At 36.7% G+C, this 27,784-nt stretch overlaps 1 protein-coding gene across 2 annotated transcripts; it reads right to left on the reverse strand.

The window, feature by feature from the left end:
- On the reverse strand, positions 1 to 27,528 carry CD74 (CD74 molecule). 2 transcript variants are annotated; one of them, XM_053718657.1, is made up of 9 exons: positions 27,329 to 27,528; positions 21,053 to 21,237; positions 17,608 to 17,705; positions 7,980 to 8,042; positions 6,018 to 6,113; positions 5,223 to 5,322; positions 4,101 to 4,304; positions 1,362 to 1,427; positions 1 to 266 (listed from the first exon to the last, which is right to left on the reverse strand). In XM_053718657.1, exons 1-9 carry the CDS (start codon positions 27,406 to 27,408, stop codon positions 262 to 264), a joined length of 897 nt encoding a protein of 298 aa, XP_053574632.1. In that variant the 5' UTR covers positions 27,409 to 27,528; the 3' UTR covers positions 1 to 261. The 2 variants fall into 2 exon arrangements, with proteins under 2 accessions (XP_053574632.1, XP_053574633.1); XM_053718658.1 differs by having other exon boundaries at positions 1,371 to 1,427; positions 27,329 to 27,527.
- Between the last annotated feature and the right edge of the window lie 256 nt (positions 27,529 to 27,784).

Consider the following 27,784-nt stretch of genomic DNA (forward strand, 5'->3'; position numbering starts at 1 on the left):
TAAGCAACATATGCATTATTTACTCCTGGTGGTATTACATGTAAACCAAGCTAAGAATGCATTTTGATTGTAGAGAGAGGAAAATTATTCAAACAGTAACATCAGAATCTCTATGGACCTATTCAGTAAGCCGGATACAAGATGCATCATTAATTAGATGAGTTAATAACAACTATCGTTTTTATGCAGAGTTTGCTGAATTCTGTGAGATAACACAAGGAATAGAACCTCATCGGACAGCTCTCTTGAAGAGGATCACTTTTAATCTGTAGAGAAACAATATAGCTCAATTAGTAATAAACACTGGCATGTAAGTCTGCAGTTAACTGATATATTATTGTGTGTAAAATTATGTGTGGATTTTGTTACTTCACAGTTAGAGGTAATAAGTCCTAACGTTTTTGTCATGCATATGAAACAGCATGAAATAAACATGGTAAAATTTGTGTCATTCTCTTGGTAACTTTTAAAAAAAGATACTAAGAGAAAGAAGTTAATTTGATAAAATAAGTAAATTGGAAAGTTGTTTAAAATTGCATGCTCTATCCAAATCATGAACGTTTAATTTTGACTTTACAGTCCCTTTAAGATTGGCACCTAATGGGCGCTTCCATGACGATCTCAGAGTTATTCAAAAGGAACTGAACAGCATGTTTATTGTATAATATAGAGAGTGAGAGGAGGATACAAGGGGAATTAAGGATTTTATCTTTCTGCTACGGTTTTCTGTTACCCTGGGTACTTGTCTTATTATTCTTTAGGAAATCAGGACAAGATACTTTTTTATGCAATATATTTCACTGTATAATTCCACAAGGCTCATGTATTAACTATACTCATTATGCAGTGCATGGGGAAATTAACAGCTACAATTGTTGCTTAGAGACACTGTAAACACCTTGAGATTTGTATATAAAATGTTTAGTTATGATTAATTAAACAACTTTGAAATATATTTCGTTATTTGTTTTGCCCCCTTTTTATGCTATTTAGCTTTTTTTAAAGAGCAATTTCTAATTCTCAGAACTTGAACTGGATCCTGCTGACTTCTCAGGGCTAACTTTGCTAGATATTTGTCCCAAAGTAGCTTTTTCAGATAACAATTGCAAAACAATGCATTTTACACTATCTTTATGACAGAGACGCGCCTTGTTGTCAGCGGACTAAAGCCCAGATTGGCTCCTCCAAATAAGGCAAATGGTGGGCAGAGTTTGGCTATTAAAAAATAACTGCAGTTAAAAGGATGTTCATTTGTTTTAAAAACATAAAGATTTGGCTGATATACTATTCTATAGCAACACAACATAAATAGCTTGTAATTACAAGGTGTTTACTATCCCTTTAACACAAAAAAAACTTACCAAACTTACCAAATTGATAATCCATTTGAGGAGTTGATCCCAGAAAATCCTCTGGCTCCATAATTTCTATAAAAAGGAAATACATTAATTTCCAGCCTCCTACATATCGTTTATCTCTGTCTCACCATCTACAACTATTCATCAGACAATTTCAAATGTTAATTATACAAACATATGACTAAAAATATTAAATTAAGTCTTAAGAAAATGTATTAAATTCATTAAAGCAATTTGGAAAAGCCCAATGGTTTTAAGTATTCATAATCAAGATTGTAAGTATTATAAGACTAATAATTTGATTTATATAAATGATAAATTGCAAACATGTCATTTTACAACACTAGAAGGTTCTCAACTTTATTCAGAATAAATCATTAACCCCTTAACGACCAAGGACGTGCAGGGTACGTCCTCAAAAAAAAAGGCAGTTAACGCCTGAGGACGTACCCTGCACGTCCTCGGTGTGGAAAGCAGCTGGAAGCGATCCTGCTCGCTTCCAGCTGCTTTCCAGTTATTGCAGTGATGCCTCGATATGGAGGCATCCTGCAATAACCCTGCATGGCCATCCGATGCAGAGAGAGCCACTCTGTGGCCCTCTCTGCACCGGACATCGATGGCCGGTATCGTTGGTGGGTGGGAGCTGACTTGGGAGGCGGGTGGGCGGCCATCGATGGGCCGTGTAAGGTGGAGGGGGGCGGGATCCGGGGCGGAGCTGACGGGGGCGCGCACGGGCACGCGCGCGTGCACAGAGGGTGGCGGGCGCGTGCACGGGGTGGGAGCGGGTGGGATCCGCTATACTACAGAAAATGAGAATGTAACTATGTGGGGGAAAAGGGCAAAATTAAAAAAAATAAACTTCAGTCAAAGGGATCTTGGAGGGGTGGGGGGGTTGTTCTTGGGTGTGGGGGGAGCTACACTATAGAAAAAGGGATTTTTTCTTAAAAAAAGCACATTTTTTTCTAAACTGGGTACTGGCAGACAGCTGCCAGTACCCAAGATGGCGCCCATTAAGGCAGAGGGGGAGGGTTAGAGAGCTGTTTGGTGGGGGATCTGTGAGGTTGGGGGCTAAGGGGGGATCCTACACAGCAGCATATGTAAATATGCTTAAAAAAAAAACTAAAAAAAGCCCAAATATACCTTTTATTTTAGTACTGGCAGAGTTTCTGCCAGTACTTAAGATGGCGGGGACAATTGTGGGGTGGGGGAGGGAAGAGAGCTATTTGGGAGGCATCAGGGGGTCTGATGTTTCAGGTGGGAGGCTGAGCTCTACACTAAAGCTAAAATTAACCCTGCAAGTTCCCTACAAGCTACATAATTAACCCCTTCACTGCTAGACATAATACACGCGTGATGCGCAGCAGCATTTAGCGGCCTTCTAATTACCAAAAAGCATTGCCAAAGCCATATATGTCTGCTATTTCTGAACAAAGGGGATCCCAGAGAAGCATTTACAACCATTTGTGCCATAATTGCATAAGCTGTTTGTAAATGATTTCAGTGAGAAACCTAAAATTGTGAAAAAGTTAACGTTTTTTTTTTTATTTGATCGTATTTGGCGGTGAAATGGTGGCATGAAATATACCAAAATGGGCCTAGATCAATAGTTGGGGTTGTCTACTACACTACACTAAAGCTAAAATTACCCCAAAATGCTCCCTACATGCTCCCTAATTAACCCCTTCACTGCTGGGCATAATACACGTGTGGTGCGCAGTGGCATTTAGCGGCCTTCTAATTACCAAAAAGCAACGCCAAAGCCATATATGTCTGCTATTTCTGAACAAAGGGGATCCCAGAGAAGAATTTACAACCATTTATGCCATAATTGCACAAGCGGTTTGTAAATAATTTCAGTGAGAAACCAAAAGTTTGTAAAAAATTTGTAAAAAAGTGAACGATTTTTTGTATTTGATCGCATTTGGCGGTAAAATGGTGGTATGAAATATACCAAAATGGGCCTAGATCAATACTTTGGGTTGTCTACTAAAAAAAAAATATATACATGTCAATGGATATTCAGAGATTCCTGAAAGATATTAGTGTTCTAATGTAACTAGCACTAATTTTGAAAAAAAAAAATGGTTTGGAAATAGCAAAGTGCTACTTGTATTTATGGCCCTATAAGTTACAAAAAAAGCAAAGAACATGTAAACATTTGGTATTTCTAAACTCAGGATAAAATTTTGAAACTATTTAGCATGGGTGTTTTTTGGTGGTTGTAGATATGTAACAGATTTTGGGGGTCAAAGTTAGAAAAAATGTGTTTTTTTCGATTTTTTCCTCATATTTCATAATTTTTTTTATAGTAAATGATAAGATATGATGAAAATAATGGTATCTTTAGAAAGTCTATTTAATGGCGAGAAAAACGGTATATAATATGTGTGGGTACAGTAAATGAGTAAGAGGAAAATTACAGCTAAACACAAACACCGCAGAAATGTAAAAATAGCCTTGGTCCCAAACGGACAGAAAATGGAAAAGTGCTGTGGTCATTAAGGGGTTAAAATACCAAGACGGATGGGCTGATTGTTACAAAAGAAATTCTATCTGTCTTGCAACAGTAGTCTAATGTTATTAACAGACTGTTAATCAGCTTGTTGCAGGTTATATATTTCATCCTAATCACAGCTGCAAGTTGTACAAGACATAAAAACAGCAGACAATATTGCAATATAACTCTTTAAGCTCCCTCTTCTTTCAGCGTACAATGGGAGAGTAGGAAAGAATCGTTCTTACCACTGCAATCCAGTTTGCCACGAGTCTTGGTTCCTGGGATCAGTGTTCCATTCTTGTAGACACACCAGCAGTACCCAGTGCTTCTCCAGCACTGCAGAGGCTTAAAGTTACCTTGCTCATCACACTCAGGTAAAAAGGCACCCAGGTGGCGGTGAGGGCTGGCGCTGCTGGCTTTAACCTGGCATTCTGTTTTCACCGGGGCACCTTTATATAGAAAGCAAATGAAAAAGGTCTGTGCTTATCTGAAAGTATTAGATATGTATTTGACGTATTACTTATTTCATTTTTTTATGGGAAATATGTTTTGTTCACTGACCCAGCAATTGAAAAACAATACCAATGTGCGCTTTGTTGACTGACAATGGTATCATTGGGATATGCATCATCTTTTTTTTTTTTTACTAAATATTGATCATTGCTATAATTCTATGAAAAAAAATCTATATTATATACATATATATTTATGTGTTTATGTGTATATACATGTATTAACACATACATATATATGTATATAAGCATATACATATATATGTACAGGGAATACACAGATCCCCATAGACCGCAATGTAAAGGCACTTTTCAGTGCTGTTTTTTTTCTGATAGCCCACACCCGCCAACTTTAACCCCTAAAAGCTGCTTCAATGCTCATATTTTTGTATTTTGGGGGCAATTAGGGGACATTTTAAAAATTTACCAGAGGTCTGGCCTCTGGTTAATGTTTTGAGTGATAATTGCTACCGCGAGTTTACGGTAGCAATAACCCAAGACTAATAATGGCTGATTAAGTATCGTGTTTCCGTAAACGGGTGAATTTGCCTATTTAAGGTGGAGCAATAAATTAGCATTCCACTTGTAATCTTGCCCTTTATCAATTATAGAGACAGAGCTAACAGTTTATACTCAACGTTGCTAATCTTTTTGCAACGCGTTTCTGCATTCTTATCAGTATTTAACCAGTATATGTTTCACCAGTCTTTGAAGTTGTGATAATCGTACAGTAGATCTCAGCTCTTATGTCTACTCTTCCATGTATCAGTCAAAAAAGAAATCATAGCAAAAATATTTCACAAAGAATAGGTTACAAAGTTTTCATTATAATATATAGATGCCTGTATCCTTTACCTGTCATATGCACAGTATCTGGGAGTGGAGTGGCTTCAGGTGTCTTGGTGTTCTGCACTAAGTAGAACAGGAACCACTGCTGCATCCAGGAATCAAATAGCTGTGAAAAATTGCAAATGTGAGAGAGTGCCCAGTATAGTAAGCATATGTTTCTTTGTGCATATATATATATATATATTTGGGACTCAGTTAAAAGGATATGAATTGTGTTCACTATTTATAATAGGAAATAGTTTTACTGTGATCCCTTTTTCTTAAACCAGTATGGGATCCATTCCAATTGTACACATAATGTTTTGATATTATTGGCCAAGTGAAAAAATCTACACCCAAAACACATTAGAGCAGTCATCATCTCTACCAGAGCTTCCAACCGCACTGCATATTGCAGTATTGTCATGGGATTAAAGCTCTTCCCAATATTTTTGCTTCCTGGCAAATGTCCACTTTCCAGAAGGCTCACTGTCCGCTCATCTCTGCTCAACTCCACCCACATCATGGTTCACACCACCCACAACCCACATGTAGCCTGCGCCCCTCCAGCAACGGCTTCACCCTCAAAGCACCTGTGGGCCACCTCTCACAACTGCCCCTCACCTCCCTTTCCCAGAAATATTAGAATGTATGGACTACTGAACTGTTATAAAAAGAAGCAAAACTCATGTTGTCACATTATGGTTTCCATGAGAATTATCACTGATTGCGTAGGGCCTTGGGTGACTGGAGTAGAGGAGTGCATTGCTTTGTTACATATCATAGATAGGGATAGGTGTGTGAGATTGCACAACGACTTACAATCCACTCTTCATCAGTCAAAGTTTTCCTCAGCTTCCTCATGTTCTCCATGATGCTGCCATTGAATGTTGTGTATGCTCTCATAGGGTTTCCAGTCTGCATAGAAGAGATTAAACAAAAAATGCATATTGGATATAATTACATTTATTATTTAGGGCCAAATTTTCTAAAGCTGCCTGGTCTATAAGAAGAAACTTTTAATTTTAAAGATTGTGTATCTAATTAAGGGAAGTTCTCTAATTTTCTGTATTTAAATGAGAGATTACAATATAGTGCCAATAAAATAAAATAAGCTGATGATTGCTCTCCATGCTAACAAGTTTTCCAGAATCAGCCCCTTAGTCTGCAAACTCATAAGCACAATTATTTCCTCTAATGCAATTTCATCTAAAATCTGTGCTACTATGCACCATAAAGCAGCACCAGATGAACAGAGATTGGAGCAAATGTTGCAGGATACTGGGCAAAAGTCTCTGTCTCTCTTCAGCCTCACCAGTCGAAAGACTAAAGATGTATATGTATGTATATATATGTCTATATATGTATTTATGTATTTAGGTGTATATTTATGTATTTACAGACATATAGACATAAATACATATGTACACACATATAGACATAAATACATATGTACACACATATAGACATAAATACATATGTACACACATATACACATAAATACATATGTACACACATATACACATAAATACATATGTACACACATATACACATAAATACATATGTACACACATATACACATAAATACATATGTACACACATATACACATAAATACATATGTACACACATATACACATAAATACATATGTACACACATATACACATAAATACATATGTACACACATATACACATAAATACATATGTACACACATATACACATAAATACATATGTACACACATATACACATAAATACATATGTACACACATATACACATAAATACATATGTACACACATATACACATATATCTAAGTGCATTGTAGCCCGTTCCAATCAAGTAGAGGAAAACATGTAAAAACATATTTATGCAATATTCATAGTTAATATAGTGTATATTTGCTGTAAATATTTCCCATACCAATGTTCTTTACATAACGGAACATGTTCTATGTATTTGTAAATATATATTCCTATATATATCTGTGTATATCTATACCTATATATAATCGTGTATGTATATATATATATATAGATATATATTTGTGCAAAAAAAAACATTATATATATATATATATAGAGAGAGAGAGAGAGAAATATGTATTTATGAATAAATAGAACATATTCTTCTATGTGAAGAATATTTTAATGTGAAATATTCATATTTTCATGTCAAGTTAGGGCACTTGAGAATATGCAATCGGGTTTGCAATTGAATAGGCTGTTATTACTAGTAAATTTAGGTGTGAACGCTACACAGATATATATGTTTTGTAGGATCTATAGTTAAAAAAGCAAGATATTCAGTTAAAATATAAACAGAATAATAACAGCAAGGCAAAGTTCTGATGATTGTAAAACCAAAATAGGGAAACTTAGCATTTTTCTAAGCGGAGAGGTTTAGATTATCAGGCCCTTAGAGAGAACAATTGGAATTGAATATTTTAGTACCTCTCTGTCCAACTCCCCCCCCCCCCACACACACACACACACACTGGGAGCGTTATTTTTCTATATTCTTGTTTACATAACTTTTCTATAGCTATTAATTATTTCAATTTTCAGTATAGGTGGGATACAACAGGCAAAATCTGCTATTTTCAAACAAGAAAATAAAGGTAAAGGGCGATATGTAAACAATTTAATATTTCACAACCTCAAAGTGTTTCATGTCATTTGCGTGTTTGTGTTTTACATGAGCAAGAATGTGCATACTGATAAGTATGTGCCGTCATAATCTATTTTTCTAATAATTTAATCATTTCCGAGTTACTGAGATACTTACCACCATCAGATATTTTACTACATCCTCTATCTTGTTGCCGTTCTCAGCAATATTTCTTAGCTCCTAGAGGTGTTAGAGAAAAAGATTTTAAATGCACAGATGCCAAAACCCAAAAGTTAGTTACAGGGGTGATGATTACACCCACAAGTTTTTAAAGCTCCGCCCACTTTGCGATGCCCCTAAACAGCCAATGTAAATTGTACACAATATAAAGAATATTAAATATTATATTATTCAATCTAATCTGTAAAGTTCTACCAATAAAGTGATATGCTGTGTGCATGCACATTCTTCTTTTGCGCATGGTCAGAGTGCCGGTGGCATAATGCAACATATCACTACAACCACTACACACACTCAGCAACCGCAAGAAAAACGTATAGCAAAGTAATATATACAGCAAAAATGTTTTCAATTAAATCTGAATTGAACTTTAATGTACAAGGCCATATGGGTGACATGCAGAGAGTTTATTCAATGTTCCTCAGTTGCTGAAATTTATTTAGGGAGTCTAAGATCTCTTATAATATATTATTTAACAATAAGAGCAGAAAAAGGACAGAATACACATGTATTAATTGTCCTTACCATGCAATAAACCCCTATTCATAAATCAGCTGAATAATATTTATACAAAATCATCTTTATCCCTCCCTTTAAGCAAACATGTCTGGATTATCCTAAAGGGCAGTAAACACTAAATACATTTTGTAATTTTAGGATTGAGGATATTCCCCGCCTCCCTCTGGTCGTGAGTGCCTCCATGTTGAAATCTAGCTTTCACTACATTCCAGTGCAGACCTGTTTGAACTTGTGCAGCAACTCTCCTTCAGATACCTGCATCCCTCTCTTTTTTAGTTGAATGTTGACTGGATGTGAGTCTTTTCCATGCTATAGTATTTAGGCTACAGCATCTTTATATGTTTCTATGGCATCTAGTTTAGATCATGGCCTCTATGTATGAAGCCGTCTACTTAGCTGCATTCGCCGGCCCAATACGCTCGCCTACCATCGCCGCCGCGGGCCTGAATACGTTCGCCAAAGTTAGCAAAAAATCTGTCAAGAAGCCGCGCACCAAGTACGGAGCGATGAGCAGCGGACTGTTGTTAACTGACAGTCATCGATCTCACTGCTCATCCGCTTCTTCGCAGCTTTTTTGATAGCCTGTCACTAAGCACCCATACTAAACTACACTGTTTTACCCCCTAAACCGCCGCTCCCGGAGCCCCCCACAACTAAATAAAGTTATTACCCCTTAAACCGCCGCACCCGGAGCCCACCGCCACCTATATTAAAGTTATTAACCCCTATCCTGCCCCCCACTACACCGCCGCAACCTATATTCAAGTTATTAACCCCTATCCTGCGGATCCCGAACCCCGCCGCAACTAAATAAATTGTTTAACCACTAAACCGCCGCTCCCGGACCCCGCCGCAACTAAATTAAATGTTTAACCCCTAAACCGCCGCTCCCGGACCCCGCCGCCACCTATATTAAACTTATTAACCCCTAAACCTAAGTCTAACACTATTATTTTAATAAATCTAAATAAAACTTACTATTATTAACTAAATTATTCCTATTTAAAACTAAATACTTACCTGTAAAATAAACCCTAAGATAGCTACAATATAACTAATAATTATATTGTAGCTATTTTAGGATTTATATTTATTTTACAGGCAACTTTGTATTTATTTTAACTAGGTACAATAGCTATTAAATAGTTAATAACTATTTAATAACTACCTAGCTAAAATACAAAATTACCTGTAAAATAAATCCTAACCTAAGTTACAATTAAACCTAACACTACACTATCATTAAATAAATTAAATAAATTACCTACAATTACCTAAAATAAAATAAAATAAACTAAACTATAGTACAAAAAAACAAAACACTAAATTACAGAAAATAAAAAAGAATTACAAGAATTTTCAACTAATTACACCTAATCTAAGCCCCCTAATAAAATAATAAAGCCCCCCAAAATAAAAAAATGCCCTACCCTATTCTAAATTACCAAGTAACCAGCTCTTTTACCAGCCCTTAAAAGGGCTTTTTCTGTGGCATTGCCCCAAAGTAATCAGCTCTTTTACCTGTAAAAAAAAATACAACCCCCCCCAACATTAAAACCCACCACCCACATACCCCTACTCTAACCCACCCAAACCCCCCTTAAAAAAACCTAACGCTAACCCCCTGAAGATCACCCTACCTGGAGCCGTCTTCACCCAAACGGGCCGAAATCTTCATCCAAGGTGCGCAGAGGAGGTCCTCCATCCGATTGAAGTCTTCATCCAGGCGGCGTCTTCAATCTTCATCCATCCGGAGCGGAGCGGAGCCATCTTCAAAGGAGCCGACACGGAGCCATTCAATCAGCCAATCGGATTGAGCTCTCATTCTATTGGCTGATCGGAACAGCCAATAGAATGCGAGCTCAATCCGATTGGCTGATTGGATCAGCCAATCGGATTGAACTTCAATCTGATTGGCTGATTCAATCAGCCAATCAGATTTTTCCTACCTTAATTCCGATTGGCTGATAGAATCCTATCAGCCAATCGGAATTCGAGGGACGCCATCTTGGATGACGTCCCTTAAAGGAACCTTCATTTGTCGTTCAGTCGTCGGTTGAAGAGGATGGCTCCGTGTCGGCTCCTTTGAAGATGGCTCCGCTCCGGATGGATGAAGATTGAAGACGCCGCCTGGATGAAGACTTCAATCGGATAGAGGATCTCCTCTGCGCACCTTGGATGAAGATTTTGGCCCGGTTGGGTGAAGACGGCTCCAGGTAGGGTGATCTTCAGGGGGTTAGCGTTAGGTTGTTTTAAGTGGGGTTTGGGTGGGTTAGAGTAGGGGTATGTGGGTGGTGGGTTTTAATGTTGGGGGGGTTGTATTTTTTTTTACAGGTAAAAGAGCTGATTACTTTGGGGCAATGACCCGCAAAAAGCCCTTTTAAGGGCTGGTAAAAGAGCTGGTTACTTGGTAATTTAGAATAGGGTAGGGCATTTTTTTATTTTGGGGGGCTTTATTATTTTATTAGGGGGCTTAGATTAGGTGTAATTAGTTTAAAATTCTTGTAATTCTTTTTTATTTTCTGTAATTTAGTGTTTGTTTTTTTTGTACTATAGTTTAATTTATTTAATTTTAGGTAATTGTAGGTAATTTATTTAATGATAGTGTAGTGTTAGGTTTAATTGTAACTTAGGTTAGGCTTTATTTTACAGGTAATTTTGTACTTATTTTAGCTAGGTAGTTATTAAATAGTTAATAACTATTTAATAACTATTGTACCTAGTTAAAATAAATACAAAGGTGCCTGTAAAATAAAAATAAATCCTAAAATAGCTACAATATAATTATTAGTTATATTGTAGCTATCTTAGGGTTTATTTTACAGGTAAGTATTTAGTTTTAAATAGGATTAATTTAGTTAATACGAGTAATATTATTTAGATTTATTCAAATAATATTTAAGTTAGGGGGGGTTAGGGTTAGTGTTAGACTTCGGTTTATGGGTTAATAATTTTAATATAGGTGGCGGCGGTATAGGGGGGGCAGGATAGGGGTTAATAACTTTAATATAGGTGTGGGCGGGGTCCGGGAGCGGCGGTTTAGGGGTTAAACAATTTATTTAGTTGCGGCGGGGTCCGGGATCCGCAGGATAGGGGTTAATAAGTTTCTGTAGGGGGCGGCAGATTAGGGGTTAATATGTATAATGTAGGTGGCAGCGGGGTCAGGGAGTGGCGGTTTAGGGGTTAACATGTTTAATATAGTTGCGGCGGGGTCCGGGAGCGGTGGTTTAGGGGGTAATAAATTTATTTAGTTGCGGCGGTGTAGGGGGGGGGGCAGATTAGGGGTGTTTAGACTTGGGGTACATGTTAGGGTGTTAGGTGCAGACATCTCCCATAGGAATCAATGGGATATCGGGCAGCAGCGAACATGAGCTTTCGCTATGGTCAGACTCCCATTGATTCCTATGGGATCCGCCGCCTCCAGGGTGGCGGATTGAAATCCAGGTACGCTGGGCCGGAATAGTGCCGAGCGTACCTGGTAGTAGTTTGATAACTACCAAAAGTAGTCAGATTGTGCCGAACTTGCATTCGGAACATCTGTAGTGACGTAACCATCGATCTGTGTCGGACTGAGTCCGGCGGATCGTATGTTACGTCACTATATTCTACTTTTGCCGGGCAGTAGGGGTTGATAACTATGGCGAATCAGCCTCGCCACAAATACGCTGCGGAATTCCAGCGTATTTGCGGTTGACGGCTTGATAACTAGAGGCCTATATGTTTACTTGCTTCTTCAGCTACTTTCCAGCACCCTTTTTTCCGTGAGGGGTAAATATTATTTTTTTTTCTACTGGCTTGTTATTCTTTCACTTTAAGATGCTTTACTATCTGGTCTGAAAACTTAGATTTTTTTTTTTTGTGTGCAAAGAGTTATTTGAGCTATTATGAGGGTTTTTTTATCTGTCACCCTAGACTTGACAGATAGGACCTTGCAACAACATATGGCGTAGTTCTCTTTTTTCTTCCAGTTATTTTACTCTGCTTTGTGCTTGAATTGTATATACAGGTGGCCCTCGTTTTACAACGGTTCAATTTACACCGTTTCAGAATAACAACCTTTTTTCCAGTCATGTGACTGCTATTGAAAAGCATTGAGAAGCAGTGCATTTATTAAAATAGCCAGTAGGTGGAGCTGTCCGCTTGTGTTGCAGCAAAGCCAAGCAAGCTGAAATTAATCAGTTTAACCAAACCTGAGTTATTGAGCAGATTTCAAAGGAACAAGATCTTCATGTCTATAAATCAGTCTAGATTGGAATGCATAGAAAGAACTGTTTGCAGAAAAATGCAAGTAAAGTCTGTGTTGTGCGATTATTTTATTAGGTTTATAATGCTGTTTAGCAAATGTTTTTGTTCATTTAACTTAGTTTAATTATATATTCTGTGTTGTGTGATTATTTTATTAGGTTTATAATGCTGTTTAGCATTTAAAGTCTTAATTTCAAAGCTTTAAAAATAATGTATTAGGTGTTACTTATGACAATTTTGAGAGGGGTCTGGAACCTAACAGCCTCACTTCCCATTGACTTACATTATAAACTGGGTTTCAATTTACAACGCTTTCGATTTACAACCATTCCTTTTAGAACCTAACCCCGGCGTAAACTGAGGGCTACCTGTATTTGGTATTAGCTTTCTTTGCTGTTTTTTGTGCATCGGTTCATATACTTTGGTGATATTGCTTTGGGTTCATCATTTAATTTTTTAGGGTAAGTGTTTCTATGGTTGCCAATTTATCTACAGTAGAACTTTTCCAATTTCTTAAATTGTTTCAGAATTTTATATATATATATATATATACACACAGTTGTATGCAAAACTTTAGGCACCCCTGACAATTTCCATGATTTTCATGTATAAATAATTGGGTGTTTGGATCAGCAATTTCATTTTGATCTATCAAATAACTGAAAGAGACAGTAATATTTCAGTAGTGAAATTAGGTTTATTGGATTAACAGAAAATGTGCAATATGCATCAAAACGAAATTAGACAGGTGCATTAATTTGGGCACCCATGTCATTTTGTTGATTTGGATACCTGTAACTACCTAGCACTGATTAATTGGAACACACAATTGGTTTGGTGAGCCCAGTAAGCCTTGAACTTCATAGACAGGTACATCCAATCATGAGAAAAGGTATTTAAGGTGGCCAGTTGCAAGTTGTTGTTGTCTTTGACTCTCCACTGAAGAGTGGCAACATGGGGGCCTCAAAACAACTCTCAAATGACCTGAAAACAAAGATTGTTCAACATTATGGTTTAGGGGAAGACTACAAAAAGCTATCGCAGAGATTTAAGCTGTCAGTGTCCATTGTGAAGAAATGGAAGACCACAGGCACATTTCTTGTTAAGGCCAGAAGTGCAGGCCAAGTAAAATATCGGAGAGGCAAAGGCAAAGGATGGTGAGAATGGTCAAAAACAGCCCACAGACCACCTCCAAAGACCTACAACATCATCTTGCTGCAGATTGTGTCACTGTGCATCGTTGAACAATTCAGCGCACTTTGCACAAGCAGAAGCTGTATGGGAGAGTGATGCGGAAGAAGCCTTTTCTGCACACACGCCACAAACAGAGTCGCTTGAGGTATGCAAATGCACATTTGGACAAGCCAGCTTCATTTTGGAAGAAGGTGCTGTGCACTGATGAAACAAAGATTGAGTTATTTGGTCATAACAAGAGGCGTTATGCATGGCGGCAAAAGAACACAGTGTTCCAAGACAAACACTTACTACCCACAGTAATCATGCTGTGGGGCTGTGGGGCCAGTATCGGGAATCTTGTTAAAGTTGAGGGTCGCAACGATTCCACTCAATATCAGCAGATACTTGAGAATAATGTTGAGGAATCGGTCACAAAGTTGAAGTTACGCCGGAGGTGGATATTTCAACAAGACAACGACCGAAAACACTGCTCAAAATCTACTCTGGCATTTATGCAGAGGAACAAGTGCAATATTCTGGAATGGCCATCCCAGTCTCCAGACCTGGATATCATTGAAAATCTGTGGGGTGATTTGAAGTGGGCTGTCCATGCTCGGCAACCATCAAACCTAACTGAACTGGAGATGTTTTGCAAGGAGGAATGGTCCAAAATACCTTCATCCAGAATCCAGACACTCATTACAGGCTATAAGAAGCGTCTAGAGGCTGTTATTTCTGCTAAAGGAGGCTCTACTAAATATTGATGCAATATTTCCTGTTGGGGTGCCCAAATTTATGCACCTGTCTAATTTTGTTTTGATGCATATTGCACATTTTCTGTTAATCCAATAAACCTCATTTCACTACTGAAATATTACTGTGTCCTTCAGTTATTTGATAGATCAAAATTAAATTGCTGATCCAAACACCCAATTATTTATAAATTAAAATCATGGAAATTGTCAGGGGGTCCTTAACTTTTGCATACAACTGTATATATATATATATATATATATATATATATATATATATATATATATATATATATATAGTTCAAGAATACAAAGGTTTGCAGAGGCGGTGATCCGTTAAAACATAAAAAATGTATTATCCAAAATGGAAATTACAATTACACATGGAAGGTACCAAACGGGTAATCAGTGGAATCACAGCATAAGAAACGCTTATATATATATATATATATATATATATATATATATATTTGTAGCAATGAAGGTGCATTCACATTATGTTCACAACGACCAGGGTGCTTAATCCACACCAGGGTGATTATATATCACCTATGGGAATAATCTGTTCTGAAAAAAACTTTGGAGGTTTCTCTTTTTCTGGTTCTGGTTAGAAATCTCTTCCTATCTTTGTATCCTTCTTCAATTAGTTTGGCACAATGTTTTTTAGTTGTGTTATTTCAGAGAAAATTTCTAATTTTCTTGTTTTACTTATCTTGCCTTTTAAGGTTTTTTTGTTCTTACTTTCCCACCCTATGTTTTTTGCACTGCTTTGTATCCATCTCACTTGGTAATTATTGGTCTATAGCCTAGAAAATACTTACCAAGGTCCCATCACAAATTCTTCCACCCTATGGTTGACAAACTAAAAATGGGGATAGGTAGTCAGGTGATCATTTTATAGGTGTTTAAATCGGTCCACGCCCAGGGAGGGGAATCTCATTGGGTAAGTATTGTCTAGTATATAGGCCAAAATATAGAAATGACTTGTTTTTATGATGAAAACTTCTTATTTTTCTACCTTGAATGTGGAAAATCTAACTATAAATAAGTTTGTGCACTGCTCTAAGGAATCACTTTGAAATGCGTATCCAATTCGGGCAATTTGCAGCATTCTTAAGTACAGACAATTAAGTCACTATTAGAGGCACATGAAAATTGACAATTAATTTGCATGGTTCAGATAGAGCATGCAGTTTTTAGAGAATTTTCAATTAAATTGCATCAAATGTATTTTGTTCTCTTGGCATACTTTATTGAAAAGCATACCTGGGTAGGCTCAGGAGCAGAAATGTACTATTGGTGATTAATAGTTATACACATATACCCCTAGTCATTGGCTAATCAGATTTATTCAGCTAGGTCAATGTAGTGCTTTGATGCTCCTGAGCTAACTTTAACTAAGGGTTTAAGTGTTTAATAGCCATTTAATTAAGTTATATGAGGGCAACTACACTAGAATAACCTAGGTTGGAAGTATGGAAGTGTCCTGCTGCAAGTTATCAGAGCCTAGGGCAATGCTCACACCTGCTTTCAGTTTGAATCTTAAAGGGACAGTATACAGTAAAATTGTTTTTCCCTTAATATATTTTCAATGACATGTAATAACAGCTGCAGAGTATAAAATGTATGAGAAATTGCATTTTCAGGTTTATTTGTGTATATAAATGAGCTGTTTTTGTGCTTTAAAACCACAACCTATTGAAATGGGTTGAGCTTGCAGGTAATATCAGATCTCATTATATCACTTTGTGTATACACACTTGCTTCCTTATCTTATATTTGTTTGTAAACCAAAGCTTAATATTTAGAGAGGACAATGGAAAATTAACGTTCTATTACTTAAAGGGACATAAAACAAGTTGGGATAGAAACAAAATATAATAATATGTACTTTAATTACTTTACCTGCAAATTTATTCTGCAGTGCCTCGCTATTAACCCTTTCTTTTTAGTTTCTGAATTGTAAAGCTCTATCCCCCTCCCCCCCATTTCTTATTTTGGCTGTATCTATATCTATGGTTGCTTTTGGTAGAATACAAAAGTGAATAAGGATTATCTGATGGAGCAAGCCTAGAAGCTGTGAACTCATTGAAATACAATGCCTGTGTCTAAACACTGATAAGGGGGGGGGGGGGGAGTGGAGTTGTCTGCTTAGCTATGTAATTTATTTTGCTTATTTTTGAAAATTATTTTTAATTACTTGCCAGCAATTTTTTTTACAATTTTTTTTATGCAAACTATTTTTAATTAATTAGGCCTTTTAGGATATGCACAGATCTCAACCTGTTTTATGTCCCTTTAACTACCCTGCACCCCACTGGGAGTGTATTTCTTCTGCTGGTTGTGTTTACATAGGCTTGACAATAAAAAATGCTGAAATAAGGGTGAAGGAGCTACTTGTAAACCATTAAAGGACCACTCAGTGCAGTAGAATTGCATAGCTATTAAGTGCATAATAAAAAGATAATAATTTAACACCTACTCTGAATTTTAAATAAACCGTAGATTTTGTTTCTGACAAACCTAGTTCCCCCCATTTTCTGCCCCCCTGTATCATGTGACAGACATCAGCCAATAACAGACTAGTATATGTATATCATGTGAGCTTGTGCACATGCTAAATAGGATCTTGATCCCCAGAAAGTGTGTATATAACAAGATTGTGCAAAAAATTGATCAATTTCTATCTATCTATCTCTCTATCTGAAGTTTATTTTGACTTGAGTGTCCCTTTAAATGCACTTCAGCAGGTAAAATGGATAATTGGGAACAATTTAAAGGGGAGGAAAGTTTTGGGCAAACTGTCCCTTTAACTCTGTTAAATGATATCATGCACATTAGATAGTTTAGAAAAAAGAATACACCTGACTTACACTTCGGGTCATTTGCGGTTCTGAAGAGCCATCAGTATCCCTGAATGCCAAAGGAATGTTAAAGCTCGCCATTTTCAGCTTCTTCTTCTGTGATGGAGCTGATGTTAGGGACATAAAGAAACATTAATACACAAGATAAATAAATAAATATATCTTGATAAATAAATATAATAATAATAATAAATAAAATCTTAAATGATACATATAACTATTCTAAAGCTAATTTTCTAAACATTACAGCATACAAGCCTTGTAGGGTTTTACATGACAATACCAATTATTACTCTATTAGTCCTAAAGCCCGTGTACATGGGCCATTTTGTGCAGTACAGCGGTCCCACCACTTGCTCTCTCTCTGTCCCCCTCTCTTTTGTCCTCTCTCTCCCTCTCTCTTTTGTGCTCTCCCTCTCTCCCCCCTCTCATTTGTGCTCTCTCTTTCTCTCTCCCCCCCCCCCTCTCTTTTGTGCTCTCTCTCCCCCCCCTCTCTTTTGTGCTCTCTGTCTCTCCTCCCTCTCTTTTGTGCTCTCTCTCCCCCCTCTTTTGTGCTCTCTCTCTCCCCCCTCTCTTGTATGCTCTCTTTCTCTCCCCCCTCTCTTTTGTGCTCTCTTTCTCTCCCCCTCTCTTTTGTGCTCTCTCTCTACCCCCTCTCTTTTGTGCTCTCTCTCTCCCCCCTCTCTTTTGTGCTCTCTCTCTCGCCCCTCTCTTTTGTGCTCTTTCTGCCCCCTCTATTGCTCTCTTTCGCCCCTCTCTTTTGCTCTGTCTCCCTCCTCTTTTGCGCACTCTCTCTACAGACCATGCCCAGTCACGCCCCCAATGCGATTGCTTCCGATCACACCCCGGCCCCGTCCACTCTGCCTGGGCCCGCCCACTCACTCCGGACAGCAGATCAGGTTAGTTTGTGTAAGGCCAGGTGTGATTGTCCTTGTGCTGTCTCACATGACAGCTTTGGACAAACACACTTGGCCTTTTATATTATAGGATAATCCATTTACATGCAAGTATATATGTTTTATAGTGAAATGGGGCATGAAAATACCTGCTGCAGTTTTAAAGTTAGTTATTAAAAGTATAGTCGCACGCTAACACCACTAGAAGTAAGCCTTGGGTAGCACGTGTATTACAAGTTGAAAGTAAAACATTTTCGCTCGCACACTAACCCAATGAGGGCAAAAAGATGAAGTTACAATATTGCGATCTCATTAACATATTCCCACTGTAGAAGTCAATGGAGGTTGAAAAGTTTGGGGAAAAAATACCAACCTACTCACGTGCAAACCTGATCGCATTTTATCAAGTGCGCTAACAGGAAAATATGACAGGAAAATATGAATATTTCACATTCCAATGTTATTCACATAGCAGAGTATGTTCTATTTATTCATAAATGTATATATATATATATATATGGTATTTTGGTAAAATATATATCTATACCTATACATATATAATATTTATATAGGTATAGATATATACAGATATATATAGGAATAACTATTTAGAAATATATAGAACATATTTACATATGTGAAGAAAACTGGAATGTGAAATACACAGTTGAAACCTTTATTAAAATGAATATTGCATAAATATGATGTTACATGTTTTCATCTACTTAACTGCAAAGGGCTCCAATTCACTTATATATGTCTATATATGTATACATATGTATGTATGTGTTTATATGTATATATATGTCTGTAAATACATATATACACACATAAATACATAAATATATATGAACATGTTAAAGCCCATTGCAGCCCTTTATTTTTCTGAGACCTCATATCTTTGAGTCCTTATAACTTTTGAATGAATTTTTTTAAATTATTTTTTATCAGAAAGTGTTATGAATGTAACTGTACTTTTAATGTTTTTTTATGTGTTTTGTGCAACTTTTTATTTGAGCTTAACAGTTAACCAGAGCTATGAAGTCACACTAACCTGAGCTAATGTGTTTACTTTAAACTTGTAATATGCGCTATACTGCTGATGCGTGCTAATAGCCGCAGTAAACCGTTACCCGATCACTTGTGCGCAACCGTTACAGCGCACCACTTCTAGTCTAATATATGATCCCATACTTTATTCCTGTCTCAGCTCTGGATTGGTTGCATGCATGGACACGCAGTCATTCTAGAGTCAACAATAATGCACAGGAGTATATATTTCAGGCAATGCAAAGCACCAGAGCCAGAAGTGCCTTTGGTGCCTTAAAAAGACGAGCAGAGCTGAACATGGTTGCAGTGTATTGCCAAAAATAAGCTCAAATTCAAGAAAATATATAGAAAATGCAATTATGAAACTCAGCTTTTTTTAAATAGCGCAATAGATGGATTTGGAATATTTTTAATCTCAAGTTTAAATGTGATACTGTTAAAGGGATAGTAAACACTTAATTACAACATTCTTCTGCAGTCTTCCAATAGATTGATATATCAGCAGAGTCTGTTATTAGATCAGATTATTTGCTGCAATAACCTTTCAATGATCAAACTCCCCAACCCACCATTTTCCTTATTTGGAGGAGCCAATCTGCGCCTTGAGTCTTGGTCAATTAGTTAGTAAAATTTGCATTGGTTTAGCAGGATCTTATGCTGTCACTTTTGCTGGTGCCATTTAGGGCTGATATGCAGATGGACTTGGTATGTGCAGTCTGCAGTGTGCTCTTACAATTCTCCGAACTGGAAAACTCAGTTTTAAAGTTAAATTTAAGCTAAATATACTGTAAAGAATGTTTTTATACACATAATTAAGCATTACATTATCTCAAAGTGTTTCATGTCCCTTTAAATTTAGGTAACTTTCAGCAGCTGCACTATGCAACAGTCAGAAACTTATCAGGAGCTAAATACAAAAAATAAATAAAACACTGTCTACATGTAGTTCTCTGTTGCTATTCCCATCCATCCCATTTTTTAAATCTGCCCTAAACAGTATTGCTCTGGCAAATTGGAATCCATGATTTAGCAAACTGGTAGGGCATGACACTCATTAGCTTACAACTTCCCAGAATCCATTGCTCCAGTGGAAACACTGTCCCCTGCAAAATAAATCACCTCCTTTATTTGCATGTAAAGATATATTTTGTAATTCTTGGAAAGAATGTAACACTTTTTCTGCAGACTCTTAAATCATAATATGTAATTATTTTAAATGAAAAACATTTGAATGTGTTGTTTTTACTTTAGATCTTTATTCTAAGTGCTTGCAGAGAGATAGTTAAACTTCTGATGTAGTGTTGGAAGTAATGCTGATATATTTAGAGGCATTAGGTTATGTTTAATCAAAAAAGAAAACAGTAAACAGGGTTTTGTAACACTTAGAAAATAAATAAAATGTTACAGAAAATACACATTCTTGTAAATAAAATCTAGAACTGTATTTTTATTATTATATTTTATGTAGAAAGAAAATAAATATAGGATATGTGATTATTGGTACTGACGTGATCCTGGAAGCTTGTCCATTAAATCCTTCAATTTCATCTGTTTGGCAGTTTCGCTCAGATCAGTGATTTGTGATTGCTGTTGTGTCACAAAGTAAACTGTTACCGCTTGCCCCACAATCAGAAGACCAACAAAGACGGACAGGGCTGGAATTATGGTTCCTTTATTGCAGGACACACCACTTCTGTGAATACAAAAGACAGATTCATAACGATATTCATTTTTTCAATCCCAAATTTTTACTTACGATAGCTGCTTGGTCTTTCATTGTCTGTGGTTTTCAAGAGCTTCATTTCACCTATAAGTTAATGCCATAGTAGCTGCCAAGGTTCTCTGTTTGCCCCTACCCTGAAACTTAAAAAAATAATGTATGTGCCAGGCAGTACAGCCAATGAGTAGCAGAAGAGCTGTATGCTCTCGGGCAACTTGTCGAGATGGAATTTCCTAGTGCAGACAGGTCATGTATGTACAGACAGGGCAACCAGGATGGCACATAGTTCTTCTGCAATATTGTTTCACAATAGCTGTACCACCAGGGACGGAACTACCATTGGTGCAGCAGATGCAGTGGCACCAGGGCCCAAGAGCTAGAGGGGGCCCATAAAAGCCAGCCTATACTTAGGCGTATGCAGAATGTGTACAATCCTAATGCAGGGAAGCCTTTTATTAGTGCTGGTTCATTTATCTATCCTCAAAACCATTATATTAGGCAGAATGTACTTCTGCAGAGGCATGGACAGGGACTTTGGCAGCATGCTACTATGGCATTAAAATATAGATGAAATTAAGCTCAGTAAGTAAAATTATGAAAAAAAATGTTTTGAGTTTTGAATAGACAAAGGCACCGTGGAAGGCAGAGAACATGAAAAATGTCCTTTCGGGTTTTTTTCATACCAGTGATGCCAATCTTAGGACTGGGACCCTCAGTGTGGCCTTTTACCATTTATTTATTGAGCACTTTATTTCACCAGGCCAACCCATTCTCTTATATTTACCTATTTTCACCTTTTCTCTGCAACTTGCTCCTTACTGCTCTCACTGTGTTTATCAAATGTGTGTGTACAGAGGCCTAATTATCTAAAGACTAAGAAATCTCGCCATACTATGAAGGCACTGGTGGAATTCTCTAAAGGCAATTTTTACCTTGAAAACAGCATGTCTCAAAAAGGAGCGCTCCCTGTGTTTACGTATGCGAAGGTGAAGCATACATTACAAAATGGCTCTCAAAAAATCATAATTTAAAAATTGTTTAAAGCAAATACAGCTGCATCCTCCACTTATCACAGTGCATCATACACTCGACGACAACCATGGCACACCAAACATACCCGCTATCTTCAGCGATGTTCACAGACTGCAGAACTTCAGTTGAGACAGTCACACAATGGTGCTGACTTCCTGCATTAAAAATTAATCCTAGGGTCATACAACTCTAGACTCAAGTCTATTTCTCCTTCCTTGTACTAACTCACACATGTGGTGACCTTTTTTTCACTGGGATATTCACCTAGCTGTTATTAAAACCCTTCCCCCAGATACACCTTTGTCTCTTGGCAAGGTGTTAAAGATACTCCCATATAGCCTTTGCCTGGCATATGATAAGCCACTACCTATTGAATTGGGGCATAAAAACTGGAACACCAAACTAGCTCCTCCTTTTTTCTTATCCTGCTGAAAAGATGGATGATGCTGGACACATTACAGAATTTGGGATAAAATTCTGTGATTATTTTATTTAATTAGCAGTGTTGCACAAATAGAGGTTGTTGCCCTGTAATAATTATTTGGACTGTTTTGCTGTAAAATATATGTGTGTATATATATCTGTAAATATATTCAACTTATTGTAAAATATGTACTGGTTCCTATAAAAACTCTTTGCAAGAATTATGGACGGTCCTGTTAGTATTTAACAACTTAGTTGTAATGGTTTAGTGGTTTTAACATAGAATTTAGTATTTCAATTTTAAAATCTTTAAATTTAAATGGGGTTCAAGTCTGGAGATTGGGCTGGCCATGATTGACCTGGCTTGTTGGCATGGAGCATTGTCCTGCTGGAAAAAAACAATCCTCAGAGTTGGGGAACATTGTCAGACCAGAAGGAAGCAAGTTTTCTTCCAGGACAACCTTGAACGTGGTTTGATTTATGTACCCTTCACAGAGATAAATCTGACCGAATTAAGTTCATTTTCTCTGATGAGTCAAATTTTCAGCTTTGCACAACACCTGTTTGTCTAATGGTTAGACAGAGAACCTGGAGAGGTCTACAAACCACAGTGTCTCACTCCCACTGTGAAATATGGTGGAGGATTGGTGATTATCCGGGGATGCTTCAGCAAGGCTGGGAATCAGGCAGATTTATCTTTGTGAAGGATGTATGAATCAAGCCACATACAAGGTTATCCTGGAAGAAAACTTGCTTCCTTCTGCTCTGACAATGTTCTGCAACTCTGAAAATTGTTTTTACCAACAGGTCAATCAAGGTGTGGATAGAGGACCACCAGATGAAGACATTGTCATGGCCAGCCCAATATCCAGACCTGAACCCCATTGAAAGCCTTTGGAATGTGATAAAGAAGATGATGTATGGTCACAAGTCATCAAAGACAAACTGCTTGAATTTTTGCGCCCAGAGTGGCATAAAGTTACCCAACAGCAATGTGAAAGACTGGTGGAGAGCATGCCAAGAAACATGAAAACTGTGTTCGAAAAGCAGGGTTATTCCACCAAATATTGATTTCTGAACTCTTGCTTAGTTAAAACATTAGAATTGTGTTGTTTAAAAATGAATATGATCTTGTTTTCTTTGAATTATTTGTGGTCTGAAAATACTGCATCTTTTTTGTTATTTTAACTATTTGTCATTTTCTGCAAATAAATGCTCTAAATTACAATATTTTTATATGGAATTTGGTAAAATTTTCATTATACTCAAAAACATACTTATAAATAGTAAAACCAGAGAAACTGATAATTTTGCAATGGTCTTTTAATTACAGAGCTTGATATATAACTGTATTACTAAACTAATGTATTTGTTTTGAATAGTACCAATTCTAGAATTTGCTCAGAAACCCTTGCAAGTGACAAATCCCATCATATAATAAAGCTTGATCTGGATTCAACATTTTTATATTTTCTTTTAAATTTCTATGCTGGATTAAATAATTTGATAAAATTGAATTTCAAAAGAATTATCGCTAACAAGGAACATGAAAATCCATGTCTGCCAAAACAAGAACTGCCTGGTAACTGCTGATGTCATGGTTGAACTAACCTATCAGAATAATATTTAAAGTCTACCTCCAAAGCTGTGGTTCTGGAAGCGTCTTGCTGGGAGGAGTTGGGTTATGTTCCAAGAGTTCAACAAGAAAAAAAATAGACAAGACCACTGTGGAGTTCCCCTGAGATTTGGATAAACACCTCACAAAAATACCCATTTAATTACAAGAAATATATTATTCTATGTGTGCATATATAGGGATGTCTCCCAAATTGTCTTGATATTTATAATAGGCTAAGAATTATAGGTCTAAGTATTTATTCAGCAAGGAACTTCCTAAACTAATTTAATCATTAAACCTCACATATATTTCTTCTTTACAAAAATGTATACATATTAATACCAGGTCACATTAATCATGGAAATTTTAAACAAAACCATGTGCTTTTTTTAAACCTTATTTCACTGGCTCATCAGTTGGTGAATCGGAACAAGCTTCTGAAAAAGTTATTAGGCTAGCTAAAGAAAAAATAATTGGTTTTAAAGAGCCTACAATTTGAAACAGCTTAGCAATTAGTTTATAGTATCAAATCTGCTTCATTCCTTTGATATCCTTTGCTAAAGGAGCAGCAATGCACTATTGAGAGCCAGCTGAACAAATCTAGTAAGCCAATCATAAGAGACAAATGTGTGAAAGCACCAATCACCAGCTAGCTCCCACTAGTGTAGGATATGCACATATTATTTTATTTAGTTTTCAACTGTGAATACTAAGAGAACAAAGAACATATAGAAAATAGTGATTCTAAAAGAGTCTTAAAATAACACGCTCTATCTGAATCATGCGCGTGTACGCAGCACTATATGGAAGCAGTTTTGCTAGAATGTTATATTCACAAGAGCCCTAGATAGCAGCACTTTTTCTGCCATGCAGTTGCTCCAGACATGTGAGGGCTACCTATCTAGATATCTCTTCAACAAATAATTTAACATAAGAACAAAGCTAAATTGGTAATAGAAGCAAATTGGAAACTTATTTTAAATTGTATGCTCTATCTAAATCATTAAATAATTTGGCTTTCATGTCCCTTTAAACATATAAAACTACTTTTTCTGTCTAGACTGGCAAATTATAGTTTGTTTTTGTTTTGTATTTTTTTCTACACAGGGCAGCTCAAAGCAATTCTGAATTTTTATTGTAAGCTTAAAGTAAAATCTAAATTTAACTTAAATTATCAGTTTTGCTTAGTTCTCTTTGTATCCTTTCTTAAAAGAGTACTCCGAGGTGAGTTCAGGAGCGTGCACGTGTCTCTAGCCTCTGGCAGCGGTGTTTGAAACGTTGTTGATAGCGCCATTATACATAGTTGCAAACACTGCTGCCATAGACTGCTAAAGACGTGCACGCTCCTGAGCTCGTATCAGCCTACCTAGATTTACTCTTCAAAAAGGATACAAATTGAACTAAGCAAAACTGATAATATAAGTAAATTGGAAAGCTGTTTAAAACTTCATGCTCAATCTGAATCATGAAAGTTAAATTTTTGACTTTACTGTCCCTTTTTAAGTCTCTCTACCTGTAGCGTACTTAAGTAAAATTGAGTTTGCTACTGTTTTTAGCTCAACCGCTTTACCATTTTCACTTCAGTTTGTTTTAATAATTCATTTTCTCGTCAGCTAGCAAAATAAAAAACATATCTCGGAAGTAGCTTAAACAGAGAGAAGTTTCCAAGATTGTCAAAGTCTATATGCATGACTTTCATCAACAATATGTTCCAATACATTGTATTTTTTTTTATCTAAATAGGAAATTTGTGTTCTGAGTTTTTTCTATTCCTGAATTCTATGACAGAATACATAATATAAATGTCCTGTAGTTATTAAACAAAAGCCAGATCATAGAGCTTTTGAGCCTGTCTTCCTAGCAACTAGTGACATCACAATATCTGACTCATTTGATTGGGTTGGAATATAGATTTTGTTAGCATGTTATATATTAAATAGAAACATAGTAAAACAAACAATATATTTAATTAACATCCATATTAATAATAGATGTTAATTTAAAGGGAGAATAAAAAAAAAAAAAAAAAAGAACTTGTGACTTCATTTTGAAGTCATAATTTTTTTGGACTCTAGTCATGTGTGTCCATGTTAAAAAATAGGGATGTGTTTAAATATAAACAAATAGAAACAATGTACATATTCAAAAAAATAATTATTGATTGCAGTATTGATAAACCAACCCAATGTTTGAGTTTGAAGAAAGTGGACCAGCTCAAGGTGTGAATAAGAATATACCCATGGTAGATTAGCTTCATGATAAAGCCAAGTTGTTTCTACAATAAAACCACTCCCTTGTTTAATAAAATAATTCTGAATACAAATTGTGCCTTAAATTTACCATCTGCTGCTGTGGACCTGCACTGTTCCATACAGATTAATATAGTTTTGGCACCTATAACACCCCCCCCCCCAAAAAAAAAATGAGCTAATGTTGCATTCTGCTGCCACAGCTAGTCAGTATAAAAGTAAGAACTACAAAAAATAGGTCCAGTAAGATGTAACACAATTATTGTATTGTCTTGACTTTCATTATAGTTCATAGATAACGACGGGTGCATGCATAATATTACAGGAATTACAAAAATAGGAAAACTCACCAACTGGATGTGCAATGTTGGATATCAAACTATTTTTAACATAAAATAAATGGAATGATAAAACCTGCACAACGGATTTTCTTTTTCTATTATAAAGATGGAAACTTAAAACATGGATTATTTTTGTCGAATTATTATCCAAGGTGCCAATACATGATACCCTTACGCAGTACTACCCACACCCCTATATAGGGTTAAAAAGGTTATTTTTGGACGGCTTTATAATAGTCTGTTTTTCGTTTTAACGTTTTAGAGATAACCAGTGCAAAATAACTTTAGAAATGGCTTATGATTATGTATTAGCCACAGCCACTTGGCTGCTAGAAGGGGCTACAGCATTATCACTCTCTCTTGTAGGCAAGGGGATAAAATATGAAAATATGGCATAATACCGCTGACTTGGTTGTCCCACAAGGACCACGTTCTCGTCTGACATTTGCTCCTGCACCAGGTTCTGGGTTTCTTCGGTCATTATGCTGCTATCAGGTTGCGCACAGTGGAGGCTGCTGCTGCTGCTTCTGTGATGCTGCGTCTGTAACTAAATCAGGGGAAATAAAGCGACTCCACAAAATTAGTTTATGCTCTCTATAATGACCAATCAGCATTAACTGGGAAGTGAAAGCGATAAAAATATCACATTTATGGAAATACCCTTATACCACACAGCTTGGCTTGGGGAGAGGTGAAAATGCAGTTTTGCTATAGGATGTCTGGTGTTCGTCACTTGTTGTCAGGCAGAGGCCAGCGCTACAGCGCTTGGAGCAGGTTATATACTGTTGTTTATTGTAAGACTTTATATCGAATCAACAGTAAAGTACCAAATTATAGCACAGATTTCACTTTTATCG

Source organism: Bombina bombina, chromosome 6 (assembly GCF_027579735.1).
Source record: "Bombina bombina isolate aBomBom1 chromosome 6, aBomBom1.pri, whole genome shotgun sequence".
NCBI classification, from domain to species: Eukaryota; Metazoa; Chordata; class Amphibia; order Anura; family Bombinatoridae; genus Bombina; species Bombina bombina.

Coding starts and splice junctions, on each gene's coding strand:
- CD74 (XM_053718657.1), bottom strand. CDS start 27,408: ATGACCGAAGAAACCCAGAACCTGGTGCAGGAGCAAATGTCAGACGAG. Junction 8,043..17,607: donor AACCGCAAATGACCCGAAGT/GTAAGTCAGGTG, acceptor TAACACCTCTAG/GAGCTAAGAAATATTGCTGA. Junction 1,428..4,100: donor TGGCAAACTGGATTGCAGTG/GTAAGAACGATT, acceptor TCCTTTTTATAG/AAATTATGGAGCCAGAGGAT.